Source organism: Pteronotus mesoamericanus, unplaced genomic scaffold, assembly GCF_021234165.1.
Source record: "Pteronotus mesoamericanus isolate MK-2021 breed Mesoamerican mustached bat unplaced genomic scaffold, CSHL_Meso_final contig_27, whole genome shotgun sequence".
NCBI lineage: Eukaryota > Metazoa > Chordata > Mammalia > Chiroptera > Mormoopidae > Pteronotus > Pteronotus mesoamericanus.
Genome location: NW_026555115.1, coordinates 8,874,288 through 8,898,177, shown reverse-complemented (window position 1 = coordinate 8,898,177; position 23,890 = coordinate 8,874,288). Strand labels below are relative to the sequence as shown.

Here is a 23,890-nt window from a genome sequence, read left to right as displayed (position 1 = left end):
AGAACAGGGGCAAGCCCACGATGGCAGTGGAGCCCCAGGAGGGCTGTGGGGGGGATGGGGAGAGGCGGGCCTCCTGGGCCTTTCTGCTGATGAATGCTGTCCATTTCTTGTTGCCTGGGGCTCTGGGCCCTCCCTGGTCCCCCTCCAAGCGCACGACCCTGTGATGGTCCAAAGTCTCCCTGTTCCCCTCCCAGACCATGAGATAGACTATGCCCCCTTGGGTCTGTCTCCCCAACACCTGGCACAAGGCTGGCACGTGTGGGCGTTGGGTGAGTATGGCCAAATGAACTTCCCCCACAAGTTAAGCAACAACTAATCTCTTTCTCCTTTGCTTGGGCAGGACAGGTCAAATTCACACTTCAGAAATGCAGCTCCTATGCCCAACATCTTTCTTCTCCATGGGCACCAGGACACATTATTGATGCATAAGTGCTGGCTGCAGTGACAGAGGCTTGCAGAGTGGCAGCAGCAGGGCTCACACAGGGCATTGCTCTTGCACTCTCTCCACAAACGGCTCCAGCTGGCAAGAGTGACCCTGCGTGGACAGTACCTGGGGCACAGATAAATCCAGCAACAGTGACTGAGGTGAATAAACTAATGCATTGGGCACTGGCATCAGCTTTTACCCAGAGTGGACAGCCTGAGCATGTGCGGTGGGAGAGGAACCCCCCTATCTCAACAGGCGATCTACCTCACCAACACCTGAAATTTTACTATTAGTGATTAATTCTTTTGGGTTAGTTACTGTTCTGTTTCCATGCTTTCCAGCAGAGATAAGACACTGCAGCCCTAAGACCTGCACTTCAATGCCCCTTCCTTTCTGGTGATAATCATGGCATAGAGAAGAGCGCAAGCATGGGCGTCCCAGTGCACTTACTAGCTGAGTGATTGTGGGAAGCTCTTAAATTCCTAAAATCTCCAGTTTTTTCCTCTAGGCCTCGGGGAGAATACTACCCACCCTATAGGGTGTTGGGAGGACTGGATATAATGCCATCTGCCCTGAACCCAGTAGAGTGCCTGGAAAGGAATGTAGATTTTCTAACCCTGGCTGGTGCGGCCCAGTGGATTGAGTTCTGGCCTGAAATGTAGATTTCCTTTTGGTGTCCACACAAGAGCAAGAAAAGCACGATTGTCCAGTGCTCACTCTGAACAAGAAGCTGTTCTATGGGATTCACTCACTCATCTAATCCTCACACATCCACCCATTTGGGGTGCTGCTGCACCCCCATTTTACAGCCAGTCATAGGACACAAAGGGCGTGAGCGGCAGAGATAGGATTTGAACTGTGCCCCACCCTGTTCTGCGTACTTCTGGGAGGTGTGGGATGGGAAATGGCCAAGATGATGCGGGTCCAGCAGGGCAGGAGAGGGTCCAGCAGTCACCTCCATCCTTGCAGGACCTTTCCAAGGAGGAGCTCCTCCCATGCCTGCCCTGCACACCACCCCGGTGGCAGACCTGCCTCATTTCTGTACATCAAGATTGTGCTTTCCTCCTAGGCCCCTTCTGCCCTCAGCTGACCACATGGGCTCTCTCCAAAGCCCAGAGCCAGGCAGCTCCTCTTCTGCGAGAGGCCAGCATTCATCCAAGATCAAAGAGCAGGCCGCCTTATCAGACACAGTCCTCATTAAACTTTTACAGGCCAGACTCCATTATAAATGAGCTGTCTGTGCCACGCTGCAGAGCACCTTCCTGGAACTGAGAATCTGAGGCTCTTGGAGCTGGGAGAGTCTTCAGCAGAGTGGTCAAGGTGAAGAGTGGGCCTCTAGGGTCAAACTGCCCAGGTTCAAATCCCAGCTGTGCTACGTACTAGGAGAAGGTCACTGGAAAAGGAAGCCAATCTCCCTGTGCCTTGGTTTCCCCAAGTAACCAGGGGCAGTGACAATGCTGCCTTCCTAATGTAGGGTATTGACATGGGTTAGATGAAATAATCCAAAAGGCTGAACGCAGACTTCTGTGACTGCCCAGACAGGAGAAGGGACCTGCCTGGAGGGGTCTCTCAGGGCCACTCACATCACTGTGAGCCAAGGCTCCACATCTGTTTGTCACACAGTCCTCAAACAGCCATGGGAGGTGGACAAGCTGGCCCTACAAATAGCCTGGTCCCAGGGTTTTCTGGGTTCTGTTGTCCACCTGCTGCCCAGGTGCTCTGAAGAAGTGGTCAGCCACAGTGGGTTTTAAGGAGCTCTCCTGGGAGACAGAAAGAGATTGAGGAGCCAAGAGATTGAGGGAAGGAGGCAAAAGGCCCTGGTGGGTGACTCCAGGCCCACCCAGCCTCTCGGCCCAGAAGCCAGGCAGACTTGCCCTCCGGAAACCTCGGCTGCCTACAAATTGCTGAAAAACACACACATTTGCTGAGGGAGGAGAACATTTTTTGTGAAATACAAACAAAGTCACTCCTCTATGAACCGTGAACTTGGTGTGTTGTGCCAACAATCAAGAAGAAAATACATGTTTCTGACCACCCCCCCTTCCTCGGTGACTGGCTGAGGACAGAGCTGCTGGGGTCCAGGACAATGCAGGTGAGCCGCAGCTGAGCAGACATGTTTATTAATCTCACGACAAGCGGGCAATCTTTATGGAACACTGACCTTGGAAAAAGCCATCTTCAAATCCCCCCGGACTCGGAAGTTCATGAGCTCAGCCAGAGACAGTAAAGAAACTACTTTCTTCAGTGAAGCACACCAGCAGAGGGGCTAAATATCCCCATTAATATGCAGTCACTGGGATGAGGTGGGGTCCGGCCACCCTTAACAGCTCTCTCAGGGGGCTCTGGGTAATTTGTACATGTGACAAAGTGTGCAGATGATGGTGGGAGGTGGAGGTCCTCCCACCCACCAGCTGGCTTCCCTCTCTTTCCTTAAAGTACCTGAGCCAGCATGTTGACTTTACATGAATTGATAGCTAAGCCCCAGAGCCATCTGTCCCTAACAATAGCCACCTCCTCTCTCCTTCCCTGTGCAGGGGGGCCTTGGGCTGTGACCGCTGAGGCGACTACAGCTCAGGATCCAGTGACCTGCAGGGGAACGATCAGTGGTGGTCAGGTCCAGGATCCAGGCAGGTACTAGGGGTCATAGATGGCAGTGGTCAGGCATGGAGCCAGGCCACAGGAGAGAGGAGGAGACTGTCCTTCCCATGGTTGAGGTGTAGCTGTTCACTGCCCAGCCTCCACCCCAATATGCGCACCTCCTTCTGCAAGCTGGGAATATGAATGATTTTGGTCAACTTGTGGGCACTGGATCTGTGCATAGGTGATGAAAGGGAGCCAGGGGATTTTTAACACCCCATATTTCAGAGTCCTCATCATTTAGAGAAAAGGCCCTCTACCCTGTTGGCTCTATGACTCTAGAAAGCCAACACACATCTCTGGGCCTACTTTCTTGGGTATAAAATAATCAGGATGGCCTGTGGTGGTTCCTGACTCTGGCCTGTGGGTGCCTATAAATAAGCAGATTCCAAGGCCTCACCCTAGCCTGAAAGAACCAGAACTTCTGGGATCGGGGCCCAAGAATGTGCATCTTTAAGACACACCCCAGTTCAGATATGACGCCAGGTTTGAGAACTGCTGCACGAGATGGTCTCTGTAGCCCTTTGGGGCTGGAAACAGCTGGAATCAGTCCTCTCTGAAGCCCCAGGGCAGGGCTGGGATGGGATGGGAAGGACCCCAAGAACATGGTGAGTCGAAGGTCAACCCTGGCCTCCTGAACCAGGGACATGAGCTTCTAACTTACCCACCAGGACATGAGTTTATCTCAGCCCCAGGCATCTCACACTCCTGTTTGTATGACACTGAGAAGTGGGAAGTTTCAGTTAGGGCCCTGCCATGTCTCCGCCTAAATCCCCATGAGACCCATACGAGCCATTTTCCAGGGCCAGGGAGAGATCCAAAGTGCTCCTCTTTCCTGCTGGCAGTCACAAGGCGATGGAGAGACAGCAGGGCCTTTCCCTCTCACCCTTGAAAAAAGGACCCTTGGAGCCTCAGGAGCATGTCCCCATGGGGCGGGGGTGGGGGGCCGGGGGTCACAAGAGAATGCCACCTGACCAGCAAGAGTAACCCCTGACCCATTTGTCTCCCCTTCACCTGTGGTTTACACAGATAAAACACATGGGGCACCAGGATCCCACGGGCAGAGCCACTGACCCTTCTGGAACCATCTGAGCATCAGTAAGTTCTACAAGTCCTGTCGTGGGTTTGTACCTGCAGGGGACTACTGGGAAGGTGGCTCTATGGAAGAGGGGGTGTGCTGGTTGGGTGTCCACATGCTGAGCTGCATCCCCGACCCTCCTATGTGCAGTTGCCTGTTTGCAGTGATGTGCGGTCAGCACTGGCCCTGCTCCCCTCTTGCCCAGGACCATGATGATAGCTGTGGTCCCCACTTCTGTCCTTCCTTTAACTATCCTCCAGTTACCCTGAAAATAAACCTCACCATCCCTTCTGCTCCTGGTTGCCAAAAGTATAAAGTCCAAATTCCTCTACCAGGGGGAAAAACACCCCTCCTCTCTTCATCCCCAGCGGTACTTCTTTAGCCCAATTTCCCACCCTTCCTACGTCATAGCCACCTAACAGCAGCCTCTTCCAAGGACATGCCATGGCCTGCCTCAGGTCTCTTGGCCTGCGGTGAACTCCTTCTCTGATAGGCAAATGGAATAGCAGAAGTAATGATAATCACTGTTAGTATCTACTGAATGTTTCCAAACGTTCCTAACTGCTTCACTTAAATTAACCCACTTAATTCTCAAAGTAACTCAGTAGATGGCATAGGTATCCTTATCATGTCCTATGCCCTTTTACAGATGAGAAAACAGGTTTATTCCTTCAGGTTGGTCAGCACTGGGGTTCAAGGCCAGGTAGCCTGGCAGAGCCAGCAGCAGCAGTGTCCCCGTGGGCCAGGGCAGGGCCGAGGAGGGCCACGGTGGAGCCCCCCACACCGGGCCACGGCACTGGCACTCGATCACAGAACCCATAGAACCATGGGAGCCAGGGGCCTGGGGTCCTGGACGCCTGAGCAGAGGCCCTGTGCAGGGAGCCGCAGACAGGGGCTTTGGCTCAGGCTGACAGGAGACAACACTGCACCTCATTTGCTGAGCAATGTTTGTGTAATTAGACACATTTGGTGTCGTCGGCAAGGAGGAGCAGGCTACAACAGGGGCTTGATGGATCGGGCGCTCCACCGGGCTCCGACCACATTAATCACAGAAGCCAGAGCCAGAGGGGCCATTTTCCTCTTGTTTCTTACCTGGAACACTGAGGGCAGGGGTTAAAGGAGCAGACTTTTCAGCTCTCGCCTTGCCCCCCTGTGGCCTGGCTGGGGACCAACTGTCCTGAGGATAAGATGGAGCCACTGGAAGCCCAGCCCAGCAGGATGCGGGAAACATTGCTGCTGCCCACAGCGGGGGTGGGAACCAGACGAGACCCCCTTGGCTGGGAAGGGGAGCCATCGCTCCCTCGACCCTTGAATAGAGGAAGCAAGCACGCCCACCTTGCAGGGGATGACCTATGGAAGTCGCTACACCTCTCTGAGCCTCTGTGCCTGCATCTGTAAGATGCAGATTATAACCCCATCTGACAGAGGAATTGGAAAGTGATCTAACACAGCACACCAGGCTGCAGGGCAGATCCAGGCCCGCTGCAGGCCCCACACAAATTATTGACACCCTTTATTGTATTCCACTGTGTGATGCCAGACTCGCCACTGGGGCTTGGTGATCCCAAATGAGCAAACAATGATCCCCAGAGAGGTCCAGCTCTTAACCCCTGGGACCTGTGAGTGGTACCTTGTATGGGAAAAGGGACATTGCAGATGTTGAATTAAGGATTGTCCTGGATTAGCCAGTGGGCCCTTTAAGCAATCCCAGGTGTCCTTCTGAAAGCAGCAGAGGGAGAAAACTACCACAGAAGAGGTGGAAGGCCACGTGAGGACACAAAACAGGGGAAGAAAAGGCAACGTGATAAGAGCTTGGGGTTGTGAGCCAAGGAAATGGATTCTCTCCTGGAGCCTCTAGAAGGAACCAGTTCTGCCAACACCTTGATGTTGGGACCATAAGACTTACATCAGACTTCTGGCCTCCAGAACTATGAGAACAAATTTGTACTGTTTTAACCTCCTAAGTTTGAGGTAATTCGTTATAGCAGCAACAGGAAACTAACACACCACCCTTCAGTTATCAAGTAAAGTGAAAGAGCCACGTGGGCTAGTGAGTGCCAAGACCATTTCCATAGGTCCACTTGCCCGGTACGACTTCCCCTGCTCCCTGCCATCGTCACCTTCTACTTTTCCAGGTGTTTGGCCCACACTCTGCCCCTTCCTGGCCAGGAAGGAAGCAGGCCCAGAGCAGGATGTGGGCTGGGTCCCGCCCAGAGCTGGTGAGTGGCAAAGCCTAGAGAACACTCGAGGCGACCTCCTGGCCATAGCTCCCCACTAGCACAGGGAGGGACACCACTCATTCAGCGATGAGGCCCTGCTCGCACGGAGTGTGTCAGACCTGAGCCTGCAGAAGGGTGCGTTAAACCCTATCATGGGCCTCACCCTGGAGTCTCTGACTCAGCAGGTCCGAGCTGGGGTCTGAGAACCTGCATTCCTAACAGGCTGAGGAACCACTAACCTAGGTGCAGCACTCTAACAAAGGGCAGTAAAGGCTTCCAAGAAGGATTCAGCCAAGCCTGCCCAGGGGTCCTGGGGTCACCCATGTGGCTCCCAGAGAGGCCAGTGTGTGACTGAGCATCTGGACTCAGGGGGCTGTAATTAGATTTCTAACTCTCCCAATTCCTAAGTTGGTGGCCCTGATGCTTAGTTATTTAACCTGTGTTGCTTCAATTTCTTCATCTGTAAAATGGGATGACGCAAAATGCACATCTTACAGGGTTGTTGAGGGTATTAAGTGAGATGAAACTCAAAGTGTTTACAACAGTCACAAGGTCAGAGATAATTTGGGAAATAGCATTTGCCAATGTTGGGGTTGTCTTCTACCTCTGTCGTCCCCCGCTAGGTAGGTGGGGAGATGTGAGCCTGGATGTTTCCCTGCAGAGCAATGAAAATGGGCACAGACTCCCCCTCCAGGGCGCTCTCAGCAGGGACCACATCCATGGCGAGCACTGGGCCCTCTGGCAGGGAGCACTTCAGTGCAGTCTGCTGGGCCCCAGATCTGTGTTGCTGAACTAGCCAACCTTTCTCAGGAGCAGGAAATCACTCATTCCAATCCCCTTCTAGATAGGGACTCAGCTCCTTTAATAGGATTAAGATTCTCAGATGCCACCAACTGAGCAATTAATTTTCGGGTGATCTGCTAGCTCCAAATGTATGAGTTTCCCAGAAGCTTCTGGAACTGTGGCCTCAGTCACTGTAGCTAGAGGGCCCTGGGAGGTGAGCAGAGAGCTAAAGTGGGTCCAGGGCTGCCAGCAGTAGCAGGTCCTAGTCAAGTGAGACCCAGTTACCTGCACTGAAATAAAATGAAAAGTTCCCAACATGTCAAAAGACATAGGAGACAATGTCCAAGTCTGGGACACTTTGAACAACACAATAAACAATGATAACCAGAGACTATAATTCATAGAATCATAGAATGTCACAAATATCAATGCATTTATTGAACTAAAGAAATAAAGAAATGCGGGAGAAGGGATAGCTGTTCCTTACAGTACAGATAAAAGTGGAAGGAATGATGGAAAAGGAAGACTAGTGATTCCTGTTTCTGTTTTTGACAAGAGTCGTTAATAGATGTTAATGTTTGTGGGTGACAATATGATCACAAACAGGATTTTGCACATTACCAAAGTATCACCCCACACTTAGTAAGTACAAAGGGACCAACTTTAAAGTGGAGAAACTCAACCTGAACCAACTAATCAAAATCAATCTCTAGTGATGACAAGTATTGCTATGATGTGCCTCCTGACAGGAAGGGCATAACCCATCTTTTCTTGTTATTCCCCAAAACACATATTCTGAATTTAATCATGTGGCAGCATCAGGCAAACCCAGATAGAGGACATTTTATACAGTCACTGGTGTGTCCTCTTCAATAGTGTCAAGGTCATGAAAGAGCCTGAGCAATTGTCCCAGATTAAAGATAACTAAGGAGATACGACAACTAAATGCAAAGGCTGGATTCTGAACCAGAGGAAAAAACATTAGCAGGCAACTGGCCAGACCTGGGTAAGATTTAGAAGCCAGGTTAAAGCACTGTTAACATTTGAGGAATTGGATGAAGAGTATAGTAGAAATCTTTGTGCTATTTTTGCAACTGCTTTAATATGTCTGAAATTATTTCAAAGTAAAAGATAATCTTAAAAAGAAAATAAAAATCCCAGATTTCATCTGTCTTGCAGAGGCAATGGGTGCCCAGAAATAGGAGTCACCTGAAGGCTGGGTTGCCTCCTCAGCCATTGGCCTCCTCACATGGCACAGGGCTTGCTCTAAACTTAGTGAGTGCTCATCAAGTATTTACTGACTTCATTCGAACGGGATCTGGGAGAGCGGGAGGGTTTATCTTCAGTGGGTGGAATATGTGGAGAAGGTTGCGCACTCAGCAAACAATGATCGTGTACCTATTACGTGTCAGCCATTGTCTATGTGGAAATGAGAGAGCAGCAGCACAGAGCCTGCTGCGATGCAGGTGTAAAACAGATCACTCTGGTGCGGCAGTGCGGTGGGAATCTGGGGGAAGGGGCCCACTCAGTGTGTGGGATCCCAGGAGGAAGTTCTGTCAGAGATGGCCCGGCTGGGCAGCAGGACCCAAGGCACAGGAACATGCCACAGGGTTGTCTGTGCTGGAACCACGAACTGCAACTTGGACAGGTGAGGTGCCTGGGCCAAGAGGGGCCACAGGGCAGCTGATCCTGTGCAATAGGTCCCCTTGAAGGCAGGTGTGGGATCAGCAGAAATGCTGGGGGTGAGGGGAAGATTCTGGCCTCTCTTCTGAAAGCAGACAGATGCAGATAGCATGGGTGTGGGTCTTCAAATAATAAAGACCAAGAAGAGGGACATCACCTATGGGCTTCAAGAGGTACAGTGAGACAGCACTGGTGCCTCACAGCCTGCGGGTCTCAAAGCAGAGAGCAGGAAGAGCCCCAAAGTATAACTTTGAGCTTGTCCTTATAAGGAGGGTGACCCTATAATTTAATGTCCAAGCTGGTACACTTGAGAGAGTAAAAGGGCCGTCATGAACTATTACGCTGGGACAACCTATAACCAAGACCACCATACCCATATATACAGGAGCTTTGGCCTAAAGTGGATTCCCACTGCACTGGGTGGATAAAGAGCCCCAAGGTGCTTCTGGATATGGCATGGATATCTGCAGCCTTAGAAGTGATTAGGTGTGAGATGGCAGTGCTTCCTTCTCAGGTGACCAGACGGGTGCTGGGTGTTCATATCCCACCCATACATTCACTCAGGGTCCCAGGTCAGTGCCCCCGTGGGTGGCAAAGGAGGCTGTCTGCTCAGGACGATGTGAATCAGGAACTCCCCAAAGATAGAAACAGGAGAGGTGGCTGACGCTGGCAGCCTGGCTTCCCCAATGGCAGACGACTGCATGCTGGGACGGCAGGTGGAGGGCAGAACTTACCCGTGCACACCGTGGACAGAGTGAGGCTCGTAATGGTACCGTCCCTCCTGGTGTCTCATGTCAATCGGTAAGGGAGCATGGAACGGTGGCAAAAGGTGCTGCGGCACTGTACAAGGGGAGAGAGAGACAGGACTTCAAAACCTTTTCCCCACCCTCAAAAAGCAATTTTCAAAGGGCTTTAAAGCTCAATGAATTTCAGAGCAAGAGCAGTCAGGACAAGGGGCTCTGAGGTGCCCTGGCTATCACACACCCATGAAGGGGTATGAATAAATAATCAAAGTCAGCCCGAGAATCCTACATCTTTCACATAAAAGATCCCCAACTGCGCTCTCGACAAAGGCAAGCAGCTAAGCACTCTTTGAACTCGGGGAGATTACAGGCTCTGCCGCAAATCAGGGCTGACAGAGCCGACAGGCTTCTGCCCATCCCGGCCTTTGGCTGCGTGTGGCTCCAGCAGTCCTGGGTTATGGCATCCACACAGGCTGGCAATATTTACCTAGAACCATCTGTGAAGCCAGGGCCCACTCCAGCTGCAGCCAGCAGACACCTATGTGGGTATGTTAATTCTCCAGCTCTTAATATTAATTACTGACCCTAAGTGTGCTGGCGGTGCCTCCAAGATGCAAATGCCAACTCGTGAGCCTCGGTTTCTAGAGGTGAGTCAGCCCATCTGCACTTGGCCTGCCCTCAACAAATCATCATGATAATTGTAGGATGCTCTTTGCTTATTAAAAAAAAAATTCCTGGGTACCCTGGAGGCAAACATAATTATAGGTGCTAGGAAAACAAGGCTCTTTAAAAAGTAGTTAGACTGGGAAAAGGGCTAAGAAGTGGAGATTTCTCAGTCAACTCTCACTCAGGCAGAAGGCCGTGGGCCAGTGGGAATCAGCGGTGAGTCTGAACTGCTGAACTGCTGACTAGTTACAGAAATGCGGAGGGTTAGTTTTACGGGCACACAGGTCAGCAGCCTGCCAGGCCTACTGTAATAAATGCATACAAATAATGCTGCTGTTTCTGTGCAGATTCTGGTACCATATTGTAAACACTATGATTTTTTTTTTATTGTGGTAAAATACATATATTAGAAAATTTACCATTTTAATCATTTTTAAGTGTACAGTACAGTTAAGCACATTCACATTGTTGTACAACCATGACCACCATCCATCCATCCAGAGGACTTTTTCATCTTCCCAAACTGAAACCCTGTACCTTTCAAACAACTGCCCATCTCTCCCCTGACCCCTGGCGACCACTGTTCTATTTTCTGTCTCTATGAATTTGACTATTCTAGATACCTCATATGAGTGGAATCACACAGTATTTGTCCTTTTATGACTGGCTTACTTCACTTAGCATCATGTCCCCAAGGTTCATTCATTATACCATGTGTCTGATGAATATACCACATTTTGGTTACCCATTTATCTCTTGATGGACATGTGCTTTGAATTCTTCGAACTCTTAACGAGAGGAATTTTTCTCCTGACATATTAAACTTATTTTTTTAAAATTCTCACCCAAGGATATGTTTTTAAATGATTTTTAGAGAGAGGAAGGAGGAGGGGAGAGAGAAGGAAAGGGAGGCATCGATGTGAAACAGAAACATCGATCGGTTGTCTCCCGTATGTGCCCCGACCATGGATCAAACCAGCAAACCTAGGTATGTGCCCTGACTAGGAATCGAACCCACAACCTTTTCTGTGGACAAGATGACACTCCAACCAACTGAGAAACCTGGCCAGGGCTAAGTTTAATTTTTAAATATTCAATTTTGTCTTCATAATTCCATAATACTGGCATCTTTCATGGGGACTGGGAACAAAGAAAGTAATCTTCTCACCCCGATTAAATCAATTTGTCAAACCTAGACTCCAGAAATCTTGGGATCAAAGGGAAATTGGCCTCCAAGAAGGGAGGGCCAGTGCTGTCCTACTTCCACACAGGAGACACACCAGCCTTCTAGAACCCCAGGGAACTCAAGTAGGGAAGCAATGCTCACCTCCCCAGAGGTGCAGGAAAGGGCTTTTATGCTTCTTTAATGTGGCCAGGCAGACCAGATCACAGTATGGTTAACAAATTTGCTTTTTTGTTAACAAATATGCTTTGTTTCTGTGTATTTCTGAACATTTCCCTGTACATCCAAAAGCCCCCTGAGGCAGCCAGGGTAGGTGTTACTACACCCATTTCACAGATGAGCTGGGGTGATTTCAGCTCAAAGTCAGGGAGCTGAAAACTGACAGAGCCAGGAGAATCCAAGGGCCCTGGCCATGACCTTTTCCTCTGCCCAGCATGAATGAACACTCAGAGGCAGCCCCTGGTGCAAGGGGCATGCCTGGGTCCTCCTGTGTTTAACAAATGCGCACACAGCCCTGGGCCCTTCTATAAGCACGCTGTAAATATCAACTCCCAGGTCTTCACAGCGACCTTGAGCTAGAAGCATCACAGGATTCCTGGTCTTCCCGCGGCCATCCCCCAGCACCCTGTGTGCTCTTCTCCCCATTCTTTCACTACAAAATTGAACGGGGGTCCTGTGATGCAACACCAGATTCCCCCCACTCTTCCAACCAGGTCCCTGCCTAATCAGCTGTGAGCAGAGATGTTTCTCTGCACAGGATTAGTGCAACTTCTCCAGGGTCTAAAGAGCTGTAACATTTACAGGAATGAAGTGTTCATGCTAGTTTCCTAGGCAAACATGACATGCAAGGGTGCTGAGGCTGACCCAGCTGCTTCAGAAGGCCAGGCGTGGGGGTGTGTGTGTGTATGTGTGTTGGGGGAGGAGGAGCCTGGGAAGCATAAAGGATAGCCATTAGCAGAGTTCCGCTGCAGCTGGGCTGCTCCCTCCTTTCTGCTCAGTCTCTGGAGAAGCAGCTCTCTCTTTCTCAAGGCCAAGTGGCAGGTCAGGACCTCCAGCAGCCCCTGCTGCCCTTCAGGCAACTGACAGCCATGGAATGAGCAGAGAGCAGGAGCTCAGGTCACCGTTCTGCACCCCTCATGCTTACGCCTTTGGAGTCCTCAGGAGGAGGCTGGGAACACACTTTAGAGGTTCCTCGCATGCAGGTGTTGATGTGTTAGGTCAGCCAGCAGCCTGAGTGTGGCCAAGTCCCCACTGGGTCAGGGAGGGGAAGGGCTACAGGTGCTCATCTTCAATGAAGCCTCCTGCCTTATGGTCCTTTGTTTATTGCACCTCATTTAGGGTTACCATCAACCCTTTCTTACCCTTGTTTCTCAGGAGAGAACACTGAGGTTCTGAGTGGTGGGCCTGCTTCTAGGAGAGCAACACTTAGTCAGTTTGTGGCTTTATTCTCTCTCCGCCACGAAGCCTCATGTGGTTTCCCGGCATCCAGCACACAGCAGGTCCTCAGCAATAGGGAATTTACATCCAACACAGAATGTACCTGGTGTGGTCCCAGGACAAACGGAACTACCTGTGATCAGCTGGCATGTGATGTCCAGACCCCTCTGGCCACCTTCACAGAGGTGGCCCAGTCTACTCCCATCAGTAGGGCTAAGTCTCGGCAGCAGTCACTGTAAGAATAATGTCATTCATTCGTTTGTTCCTTCATTCCCTCCTTCACTCATTCATTCATCTGTCTTGTATCAAGGGCATGCTATGCAGCAGGCAACATTCTAGGTCCTGGGAGCAGTGTAGTGACAGCAGCCCACACTCTCACCTTCAAAGAGCCGTAGGGCTTCCCTAAGAGCTAACAGGCAGTGACCGAAGTAGTAAATGTATTTCTAACATAATGTCAGAGGATGGTGAGGCTAAGATGAAACTGGGCTGGGCCAGGGAACAGAGAGGAGGCCTGGATGCAGAGTGGGAGGGTGTAAGGACTCCCTGCAGGAGAGGGTGCACCAGGCAGGGGGAAATGGCAAGTGCACATGGAAGCACCTGGTCATTTCAGCACCAAGGTTAACCTGGTTGGAGCAGAGGGTGGAAGTGGAAGAGACAGGGAAGAAGGTCCCATAAGCCTGAAGAGGTTGTTGGAAGGACTTTGGGGTTTTTTGGAGGGGCAATTTGGGAAGCTAGTGGGACAGGGGTTCTGGACAGGGAGTCACGTGCTTTGATGAAACGTTTCAGAAGGCCAGATGAGTGAGTAGGGCCAGGTGGCGCGGCGGTGGCATGGTGAAGAGGTGTGTGTTGGACAGGAATCCCAGACTGGCCCTGCCACTAGTGACCATGGGACTGTGCGGAAGTTACGTCCCCTTTCTGGGCCTCGCATTACCCATTTGTACAATGAGGATTAAGTGAGCTCTTATTTCCTCCCACCAGAACTATCTTGATACTTGTGAATGGTTCCCCACGCCTCTGAGAAAGGGCCATGCTGGTCTCAGCTGGTGACACAATGAGCTTCTGGAAGGGTCCCTGAGCAGAGCCTTAAGGAGGGGCCTTTAGCCACATGCACTGTTCTGTTTAATGGCCCATCTGTACAGCTCCCTGAGCCAGTGGTCCTCTTCACCCACTCAGCTACCAGCCACAAGCCCAGTCACCTGAGCCCACTTGTAGGACACCACCCTAAACTGTCTCTGGGACCAGCTTTGCAGGTAAACTGAGGATGAAGGCTGAGCCTGGATCATCTGAGGATTTAGGACCTTTCAGGCCAGCAAGGACTGACCCACACTCTGAAGGCAACTTTCAGAGGGAGTCGCTTAGCCTGGGGTCCCTTGGCCAAGCCCAGGGAGGAGGAAACTCCACCGTGGACCGCTGTGAGATACCCTTCCATCAAGAGGCCGTCAGCAGCACCCAGGGAACACGAAGATGAACAAGAAGAACAAGAGCTGCCTTCAATAACATGTTGAAGGAGACCCTTCCACACACTGTTTTCATTGTGGGCTCTTTCTTCAAGTTAAACAAAAATCCAAACTAAATCATGTCCTTCCGGCAGAGGGAAAAACACACACACACACCATATGCTATTTCAAAGAAATGGCTCTCTTTTTAAGTTTCTGAGGAAGAAACTCTGAGATGGGAATTTTCTATGGATTGCCCAACCCCCTCTGAAAAAAAACACACATTTGTTTTTGATCCTACACGGAAAGACCAATAATAGTCTGAGAAGCTGTGGATGGTGGCATGATGGCTTTTTTTTTTTTTAACCCCAGAATTTTTCTGTGCTAAGGTTTAAATGCCAAGCACTCCTTGGCTGGCGGTCCCGGGGGAGGCAACATGTGCATCCGCAGTGTCCCTGGTTTAAGGATCTCACTGTGTGAGTGGGCAGGGCACTGGGAAGGGACAGGGCAGGGGGCTCCCCTGGAAGCACAGCTCTAGTTAATGCCCCATTAATGATGACTATGGTGAATTTCTGCAGCAAAGGATGGGGCAGGGTCAACAGAGGGCTCAGACAAAGAGTCAGGAAAACTGGGTCATCAAACATGACCGGGCAGCTGACGCAGCTGCAGGAATTCTCCTCAGATGATGTCATGTGTTGCTACAACACAGAGGACCAGGGAGGAAGAGCTGCTTTGCCTTGTCACTGACTGAGGGACAGTACAGGTAGGTATCTCTGGAAGGAGGCCTGGTCCTGGCACAGTACAGGTCTGAGTTATGATGGAGCACAGACTCATCTCAGTGCAGCCTCTCAGACTCTGGCAGGGGGACCAGGGACCAGAGCAGGTCACGGACCCCGTCCTTCTTGGGCAGCTGGCCCATGCTCCAGGGTCACCCTGCAGGAAGCCAGTGCTGTGCCTGCATCATGGATACTCTGATGGGCTCCAGGTGGCCCCTGATAAGCTGAAATGGGGACCACAGAAAGACTTCTTGGCCCCTAATTTCTCTCACACCATGGGGAACTCTGCTAGGGATTCCCCATTAAAGACTAATTTGATCATGTCCCTTTCCCTTACAATTCCTTGCATCTAAATATGCAGGGCAATTGTTTCATCATTTTTATTAAAAGCAAACAGACTGTGGGAAAGTCATAGAAACAAACTCACACTAAAGTGTATATGACTCACCAGGTGACTTCCCCCCCTACACGGAAGGACTCAGGCAGCAAGAGACACCCGCATCTTTGAAGAAGGAAGGTGTGAGTGTTGAAAGGAAAAATGGCAGAAAGCTAGATTAAAAGTGGCTTGTTCCTGAGTTGCACATCAGTCAAATGACAGTCCTGAGGAGGATGATCTCTCTCCATGGTCTGAGGAGTTGGGATAGGAATAAGAGGCATGTGAGCCATGAACCACACAGACCTGCGAGTGAACCCTGGTTTTGTCACTTCCTCACAAGTGACAAGCTCTCTGAGTGTCAGTGTCTTCATCTGTAAAGGAGGTAGGACACCCACCCAAGTACTGAGCAGCACATCCGCAGTCTCTAGCACAGAGCAGGGACTCAGGAATGGGTAGCTCCCTTCCCCGTCACTGTGAACCTCAGAGGAGATGTGAACAAGGCTCCAGTCTCTGGTCATGACCAGAGCTTTTCCCTGAGCCCTGGTGTACGGGACACCACAATGCATCGGATGGGAACTCAGACGTGGCACCCAGGGTTAGACGTTCATTCCATGCACACTCAGTGCTCCTGACTCACTGTGGTACAGAGTGGGGCCAAGCAGGAACGCCAATCGTGGCTTTGGGCGCTGCATGAAACGTCTCCTACAAATCAATCCCTGCTGCCCGCCACCCCTGTTCCCACTGGGCCCATCCCACAGGAGGCTCAGGACAGCTACCCTGACTGCAGCGTTTCCCAGGGGAAGGGACTCACACGTGGCCTGGTAGTTCCAGCGAGTAAACATCATTGTGAATTTTGTTTGAAAGGATTTTGAAAAAAACCCACATAACCCTGTCTCATCTGCCTTCAGTCATATCACCTGTTGTGTAGCAGTGACTCGGGTCTCTTGGGAAAGTCAGCAGCAAAGAAGCTCAAGGCAGTAAAGGGTGTGACCAGGTCCCAGGAGGGTGACCCCTGCCATTGAGCTAGAGAGTGGCAGTTCAGAGGGTGAGATCCTTTTAATGACCCAGTTCCCTTAAGGCAAACCCAGCTCTCCCCTTCAGGGAGCAAGAGAGGTCAATGGTGTGGACAAGTGTGCCTCTGGGAGGACTCTCCCATCCCAGCAGAGAGAGATGGCTGCTCTCCATCCCACCCTGGGAGCCCGTTCGCCAATTAAACCATTTAACCCACAGGGGATGGGAATGTTAAGATGCTCTGCAAAATGGAAAATGCCAATTGTGTGGGGAAGAGATGGCGATCGGCACCTTTATCTTGTGCCCCCATGACCTGGAAAATCAGGCAGCCCTTCTGCGGGATACTGGCTGGCTGCCTGCTTGGTTAAGGTCTCTTTTTCAGCCACTGAAGCTGGCTCATCACAAATTACACAGGGCAGCACACACCTCGCTCTCTCCCAGTCGTGTGAGGATCCCAAGCACACTCCTCAAAGAAGCTGGAGCTCAGTCTTTCCAGAAGAAACCAGAGATGGCAATACTAGCTACAAAGAAGAGACTGGGCAAGACCCTCTCTCTCTCCATCAGTCGAACAGAGGGAGATGATGACGTTCAGACATATGGTCCCTCTAATATGGCCTTGACTGGCACAGGCTGTGGGATCTCACCAGGTCCAGCTCCTTAGCATTCTCCAGAATCTACAATGGAGCTGCCTACCACTCAGGGCATAGCTCTCAACCCTGGGCTCCAGGCCCACCTAAGGCTTCCCAACTCCGTCTCTGGATAAGGACCCTGCGTGGATGCCTTGGAGGTCCCAGAAAATAAGAGGCACAATTCCTGCACCAGGGGTGGCTGTGCAGAAGCCATCTGCAAAGTTGCAGCATCTGACCCCCCTGTGACTGATGGGGTCCACGCAGTACAGGCTGCCAGAATGGTCTTGGACTCAGGGAATGGAGATTTCCATGGAGCCCAGAGCAGCCAGGGAGGCTCTCTGGAAAAGGTAGTGTTTGGAGCTGGGCCATGAAGGGGCCAGTACAGGGAGACGTGGAGGGGAGGGAGAGATGATGAGTTCTTCAGGCTCAGGCAGTGTGGACAGAGTCCAGAAGAGTCAATGGTGTTCTGCACGGAGCTGTGTGGAGTGTGAATCCTAGGCTAAACTCTGTGGCCCCTCCTGTGCACATGGGACTAGGAAAGCCTCTTCCTGGGGTCCTCCAGGGGATTAAATAATGTGTACACGTAGCAAGAGGCACCATGGACACCTAAGACACTATCATCAGTGTTTCGCAGACCCAAGAATCACCTGCAGGCTTTGCTAAAATACTATTGTTGGGCCCAGATTTCCCGTTTCAGTAGGCCTGAGAATCTGCATTTATAACAAGTGCAACTCTTTTTAGGACCAGCACTTGGAGAAGCATTGGCCTATTACTCTTTGTACATTTCTAGCACCTGCTGTGGCATCAGAGTTCCCACTTGGAACAGTAAATGAGAGGAGATTATTTCTCATATTTGTGCCTCTGATGGATGCCCTGTACTAGAAAGAGAGTGGTTGCAGCTGAAGAAATTCAACACGGTTGATGAGAGAGCCCTGGGTGTGACATTCAAATGTGACTATCATGCTGTCCCATGCACCAGGGCTTCTGCGTAGCGGACTCAAGGAGTGTGGACACTGCGAAGAACGCAGGCTTTGAAGGCGTCACGATACCTATGCTTTTCCATGCCACAGGAGCAAAGGTGCATGCCGGGCTGGGAGAATCAATGAGGGACGGCATACATGCATACCTCCCTGGCTTGGGCTGGCCTCAGCCAACTCTGAAACTTGGATGATTTCAAAGGCCAACCCTCCAGACATGTTGACTCAGATGGCCAAGGCCTCTCCCAGTGGGAATGAAGTCACTGGCCCAAATATCAGAGCCTGGGGGCATGACAGTGCAGAGAAGTCCAGGAAAGCCTCCTTCCCAGTGGCCAGGCAAGTCTGCGTTCAGGCCTTCTGCAAATGGCACTATTACTCCAAACAATAAGCCCAGGACAGGCTGCTTCCAGAGGCCTCTCCTGATACCCAGGCACCACTCCACAGGAAGCACTTAATAAGAATAATAATATCCTGAATGGCACTCCACAGTGTGCAATTAAAAAGTGTTTCTGTCTCACTTGGTTGGAGGAGGGGGACATGAAAATCAGACAGGAAATTCCAACACCCCAAGCTGGCTGGTGTCCGGTGGGCTGAGGCCCAGGCTGCTTACTCTCAGTCAGACCTGCCCCCACACAGAGCTTGGCAGGACCAGGGCCTCGGGCTGGGCCCGCCAGTGCACAACGCCCACTCCAGAGCCATAGGCTGGCCTTTCCAAAAGGTGTTGCTTGACAAAATATGACAAAATAGCTGCTGGAAAGGGAGAGCTCAAGAAGTGGAGGCCAGTGCAGACCACTCCACACAGGGGCAGGGCCCTGAGGCTGGTCTCCAGGCGGGGTGGGCAGGGATGCAGAGAGGAGAGAAATGCTCACTGCAAGGGCTAGCAACATGCTTGACCAAATGTTACAGGGAGAGGCCAGACTCGAGCGCTACATGGCCCTCACCACGCAGGAACCTGGGCGGTCCTGGGACCAGGCCACTGTGCTACAGACTGAATGTTTATGTTCTCCCACCCCAAATTTATGTTGCAATCATAATGTCTGATGTGATGATGTTTGGAGGTGGGGCCTGATGGAAATGATTAGGACATTTGGAAGGAGCCCTCATAAATGAGCTTAGTGCCCTTATGAAAGGGACCCCCTTTTCCAGAGAGCTCCCTTGTCCATTCCACCATGTGAGGGCACAGAGAGAAGACAGCCTTCTATGAATGACCAGCAACCACACAGCAAATCTGCTGATGCCTTAATCTCAGCCTTCCCAGCCTTCAGAACTGTAAGAAATAATGTCTGTCATTTAAGCCCTCCAGTCTGTAGTATTTTTGTTATACAACCTTATCTGACTGAGACACCCCTAGGTCATGAAGCCACAAGAAGCGTAAGGGGAAGAGGCCACAAGAAGCAGATGGGACCTGGGCCAGATGCCACAAGGTTGTGGTGGACAGTACTGAGGTTGCAGCTGACACAGTAGCCAAGCCTGGCCCCGCTGCTGATTCACTTAACCTTCCTGTGCCTTGGTCCCCTCATCTGTGCAATGAAGGTTGTGACAAGACCCACACCAGACAGAGACTATAAAACAGAGACAAGCTAACATGTGTCAAGGGCTTGCACAGAGCCAGACACGTAAGAGGGCCCTGGGGGTGCCGATGCGGCCATGTCTACAGACCTCCTGCCCCTTCAGCGAGGTGTAGAAGATGAGAAGGCGCTCCAAAAAGACCCTGGGGAGACACCTGCCATCATAGGGAATGAGACAGGTTGCCCAATGGTCAGGGTAGAACGATGGGGTCCCACATTAAAAAATCTTAGGACCAGAAGAAACCTGAGAGAAGGCTAAGCCTGATTAAGTTTAAAAGGTGTCTTGGCCACAGAATCTGTTCCAAAAAAAGTAGTGTGCAGGACCCCAGACCTACAATATATTCGAGGCCCAAGGGACTGCGGCTCCAAAGGTCTTCCCTGCAGACCTCCAAAGAACCTTGCAGAAAACACAAATCCAGGCCAAGGGCCTGGAGAAGAGTGGCCTGTGAGCTAGCACCTTTGTCCCAGTGCTCACTCCACCTGTTACCGAGGCAGGCAGGACAGGTGTCCTGGGATGGATGCAGGCATTCCAGTGAGGACCAACACTGCACCATTCACCTGCACAAACACTCCCCTGAGTTTCGTTGCCCTTGACAGATCCACCTGCCAACCTACACCAGCAACCCTGTCAGCTGGCAGCTTCAATGTTGTCCTGTCACTGTCCAAAAAGCCTATTTGTCATGGGGGATGGGGAGCATTCAGCCCTGTCAAGAGGATGTCTGATCCTGGCCTTCCCATGGGTCCAAGGGATCACCTGCTGCTCTGCTCCCTTCTGCAGCATCTGGCCCCTTTCCTGCAGAGCTTTAGCAAGAGGTTTCCCCAGCCTGGTGCTTCGGTCCTCCTGCCTCATGTCCTCCCAAGAGTTCCAGGAGACCCTGTGGTCGCTCTGCTGTAGTTCTGGAGGGGACCAGTGCATTCATTCCCCGCCAAGCTTTAGCTGGCTGCCTAAGACAGCCCTTACTTGCAGGGTGTGCTCTGAGGCAGAGTCTGTCAAAGCCAGTCCATGAGATTCAAAACCGTGCATGGAATCTGCCATGAGAACAGTCTTCAAGCATTTCTGAACACTGTGCTCAGGCTGCACTTACTTGCTTTCTTGCAGTAGACAGCTAATTACAAAACGCCTTTTATCTCTTCACTGAAGCAGGCCTCTTAAGGACCACTTCTCAGAGCCCCTTGTCAGTGTGGTCCAGTGATGATGTGTAACTCAAAGGGAACTATCTATTCTTTAAAACATTCTCTACCAAAAACTAGTCTCTTCTCTTAGTGCCCACCTGTCAAATGCAGCCCTGGCCTATGACATACAATGTGGGCCACATATGTTACCTTAAAATTTCTAGTAGTCACATTAAAGAAAGAAAAAAACTAAAAAAGAAACTGGTAACAATTTAAATAACATGATTTCATTGAACCAGCATATGAAAAATATTATCATTTCAGCATATGACCAATACAAAAATTATCAACAAGGTGTTTTATATTTTTAAATTTGTACTAAGTATTTAAAATCGTTTGTTTGGTTGACATCTACAGTGCATCTCAGTTTAAAGAGGCTACATTTCAAGAGCTCCAAAGCAACATGAAGCAAGTGGCTGCCACACTGACAACATAGACCTAACCAGTTATGATTATTGAACTCTGACTGTTTATAGTCTTCTCTTCTAGATTAATAAAGAAAGTCCCATCAATACAAAAAATATGGGGATGAGCATTCTTCCCAAAGGCAATTCTTCCTTACTTCTGAGTCTCAGCTCTCTGCAAACTTCTATTTGGTCATTTAAATTAACTGACTTACAATCGGGTTGCTCTTTCTTGCACCCTTGGTCCATCAGGGCGGAGCAGTGTGTGTCAGCAACGTCACTCTGACTCTGCCCTGCATGCTGCCCACTGCCTCCCCTACAAGCAGGTGCTCCCCAACAAGTCTATGGGCGTGCAGACTCCTGATAACTTCTGACAAAAAAGAGAGATTCCGGAGTGAACCCTGAGGCCTAAGAAAGGCTCCTGGTGGCTACCTGGGCTCCAATAAAACAAACAAACAAACAAACAACGGAACCATTTATGTGCAGGGGCCCCTCATGAAACTTTATAGAGAGGCCTCTGTGCTAAACTGCCTCCCTGCACTGTGTTTCTGCCACCTAAACTAGCCTTTATAAAGGAGTTCCTGGAGTCCTAGTTCAACCAACAGGACTGAAGCTTTCCCCATCCAAGTGAAGCTGTGAAGCTCTGACCAATCAGAGTGGCTCTATTCTGACCAATCAGGGACCATGGGCAGGGACTTCTGTCGGTAAGCCATCTCCCCTTTGACTTGGGAGGATGCACTTTCCACCAAGACTGAAGACTGTGTTGGCTGGGGCTGGAGCTGGAACTGTAGCTGAAAACATCTCGCTGGAGCATAGCAGAGCGGAAAAGACTGGCACAGACCAGCTCAGAGCGAGGCGGAGTGGAGCAGACCATCGTGGAGTGTAGATTACCATCGAGCCGTCTGCACTAATAAATTTTCCTTCTTCACCATACCCCAAATTGGGCGTTCCTGTTGGCATCTATATCGGTGCCAATGGCCATCGGTTGAAACCAGAAAGCAAAGCACATGTGAGAATTGTGGAGGGCAGGGAGGTGGAGAAACACTGGCCAAGCCATGTGACACTTCTGGAAGCCTGGCTCCCTGGGCAGCACTGGCTCTATGGAATTCTGAATCCCAAACATGCCATTCCCACCACACTCCAGCCCACCCCCTCCCACGGCTGCTGGTAGAAACAGTGCTTCCCTGTACCAGGACACTGAAGGCCCACATGGACAGACTGGAGGCCAGTCCACAGAACCCCTGGGAAAAGCCCATTCCCCCTCTTTCGCTAGCAGCAGAACAGACACAGAAAACACGGCTGCGTGACCCAGCCCACTGGCGCTGAGCAGGACCCAGAATCTTGTTTCCTAGAATTAAGACTGCGTAGGCGGGGAGAGCAAGAGGGAAAAAAACTCCAAAGGCTTCCTGGACATCAAAAAAACCTCTTGCAAAACAATATTTTGATGAGCTAAGTGTGAATTAAAAGCAGACGGAATCTACTTCCTTTAAAATAAACAGTTTAAAATATAGGGGCAAACTTACACACAATGTGTTTTGGGGCCAGAGAAACCAGAGCTGTCCTTCCTTCCAAACCCAAGAGCAGCCTGGCCCATTTGCCTATTCAAGGTGTCGTAGGCAACGACTGGGCTCTGTGGTCCAGTTCTACCCCAGCAAAACGGGACCCAGAGGAGGGAGCTAATTCCCTGACAGGCAGCCCCCAGGTCCTATCACTGCCTGGAGAATGGAATACAAAGCCTAGCCTTGCCCTAGCTCCCCTCTGATCCTGTCCATGAACTGACCCCCACGATCAGACCCTGGAAAGCCCTCCTTCTTGAGGCCTCTCAGCCTGCTACCAGCACTCGCCCTGCCCAGAAAGCCTATCCCCACCCCTGCCCATCCCTTTCTTATCACACCAACTCATAAGCAAGTCTAGTTCACCTATGCCTCCTGCAGGACACTTTCTGGACCTTTCTTCTGCCCAGTCTCCAAATCAGGCAGAAGATCTGCCCTCTGACCCCATTTCCTCAAAGCCAGAGTCAGTGTCTGGTCTGGAGCGAGTGAGGAGTATGTGCCCAGTGAGTAAGTGAATGAGTGGGGGAATGAGTGAATGGATCTTCTCACTACTGGAAAAGAGACCTTGAGGATAACAAAGATGACCAACAGCTGCTGACATTCTGTACACGTTCATTTAAGACCCAGGAGAGAAAGTCCTGCTGCAGAGTAGTAGACAGAGCAGTGCAGATTCCTCTGCTCATCAGCCGGGACCCTCCTCAGAGACAACAGAAATATTTCTAACAGCAAATGCACCAGGCTTCCTACATGCTGAGCTTTCCTAACATGTGACATTTGTTAACCGAATCAACCCTTCCAGCACTTGATGGAGAATGCATTATTATTATCATCCTGATGTTAGAGATGACAGTAAACTGTCTAATCAGTGTTGTTACTGGGCCTCACAGCCATCCCTGGAAATCCCAGGCAGGTTCTCACAGGTGGGACAGGGCACGCAGAGCTCTTCTAGGACCATGAAAATAAAACACGAGGCCAAAGAAGAGGCCTAGGGTGCCCAGCTCCCTCTCCAGACAGCCTGGGGCAAGCTTCAGTGTGATCAGAGCCGCAGGTGTGTGATGGACGAGGGAGAAGTACAGGTGGCCTGGCAAGTGGGAGTGGCAGAGCCAACACACTCCAGGAGACACAAGGCTG

The 23,890-nt window shown here is 50.9% G+C and overlaps 1 protein-coding gene across 1 annotated transcript in view; it reads right to left on the bottom strand.

Moving 5' to 3' along the window:
* The window catches only part of GLI2 (GLI family zinc finger 2), a 245,604-nt gene that overhangs the window by 48,915 nt on the left and 172,799 nt on the right, over positions 1–23,890 (bottom strand). Inside the window, exon 3 of the mRNA XM_054575022.1 lies at positions 9,562–9,667. Within this exon, the coding sequence (XP_054430997.1) occupies positions 9,562–9,667 (106 nt within the window). The remainder of the gene's footprint in view (positions 1–9,561; positions 9,668–23,890) is intronic.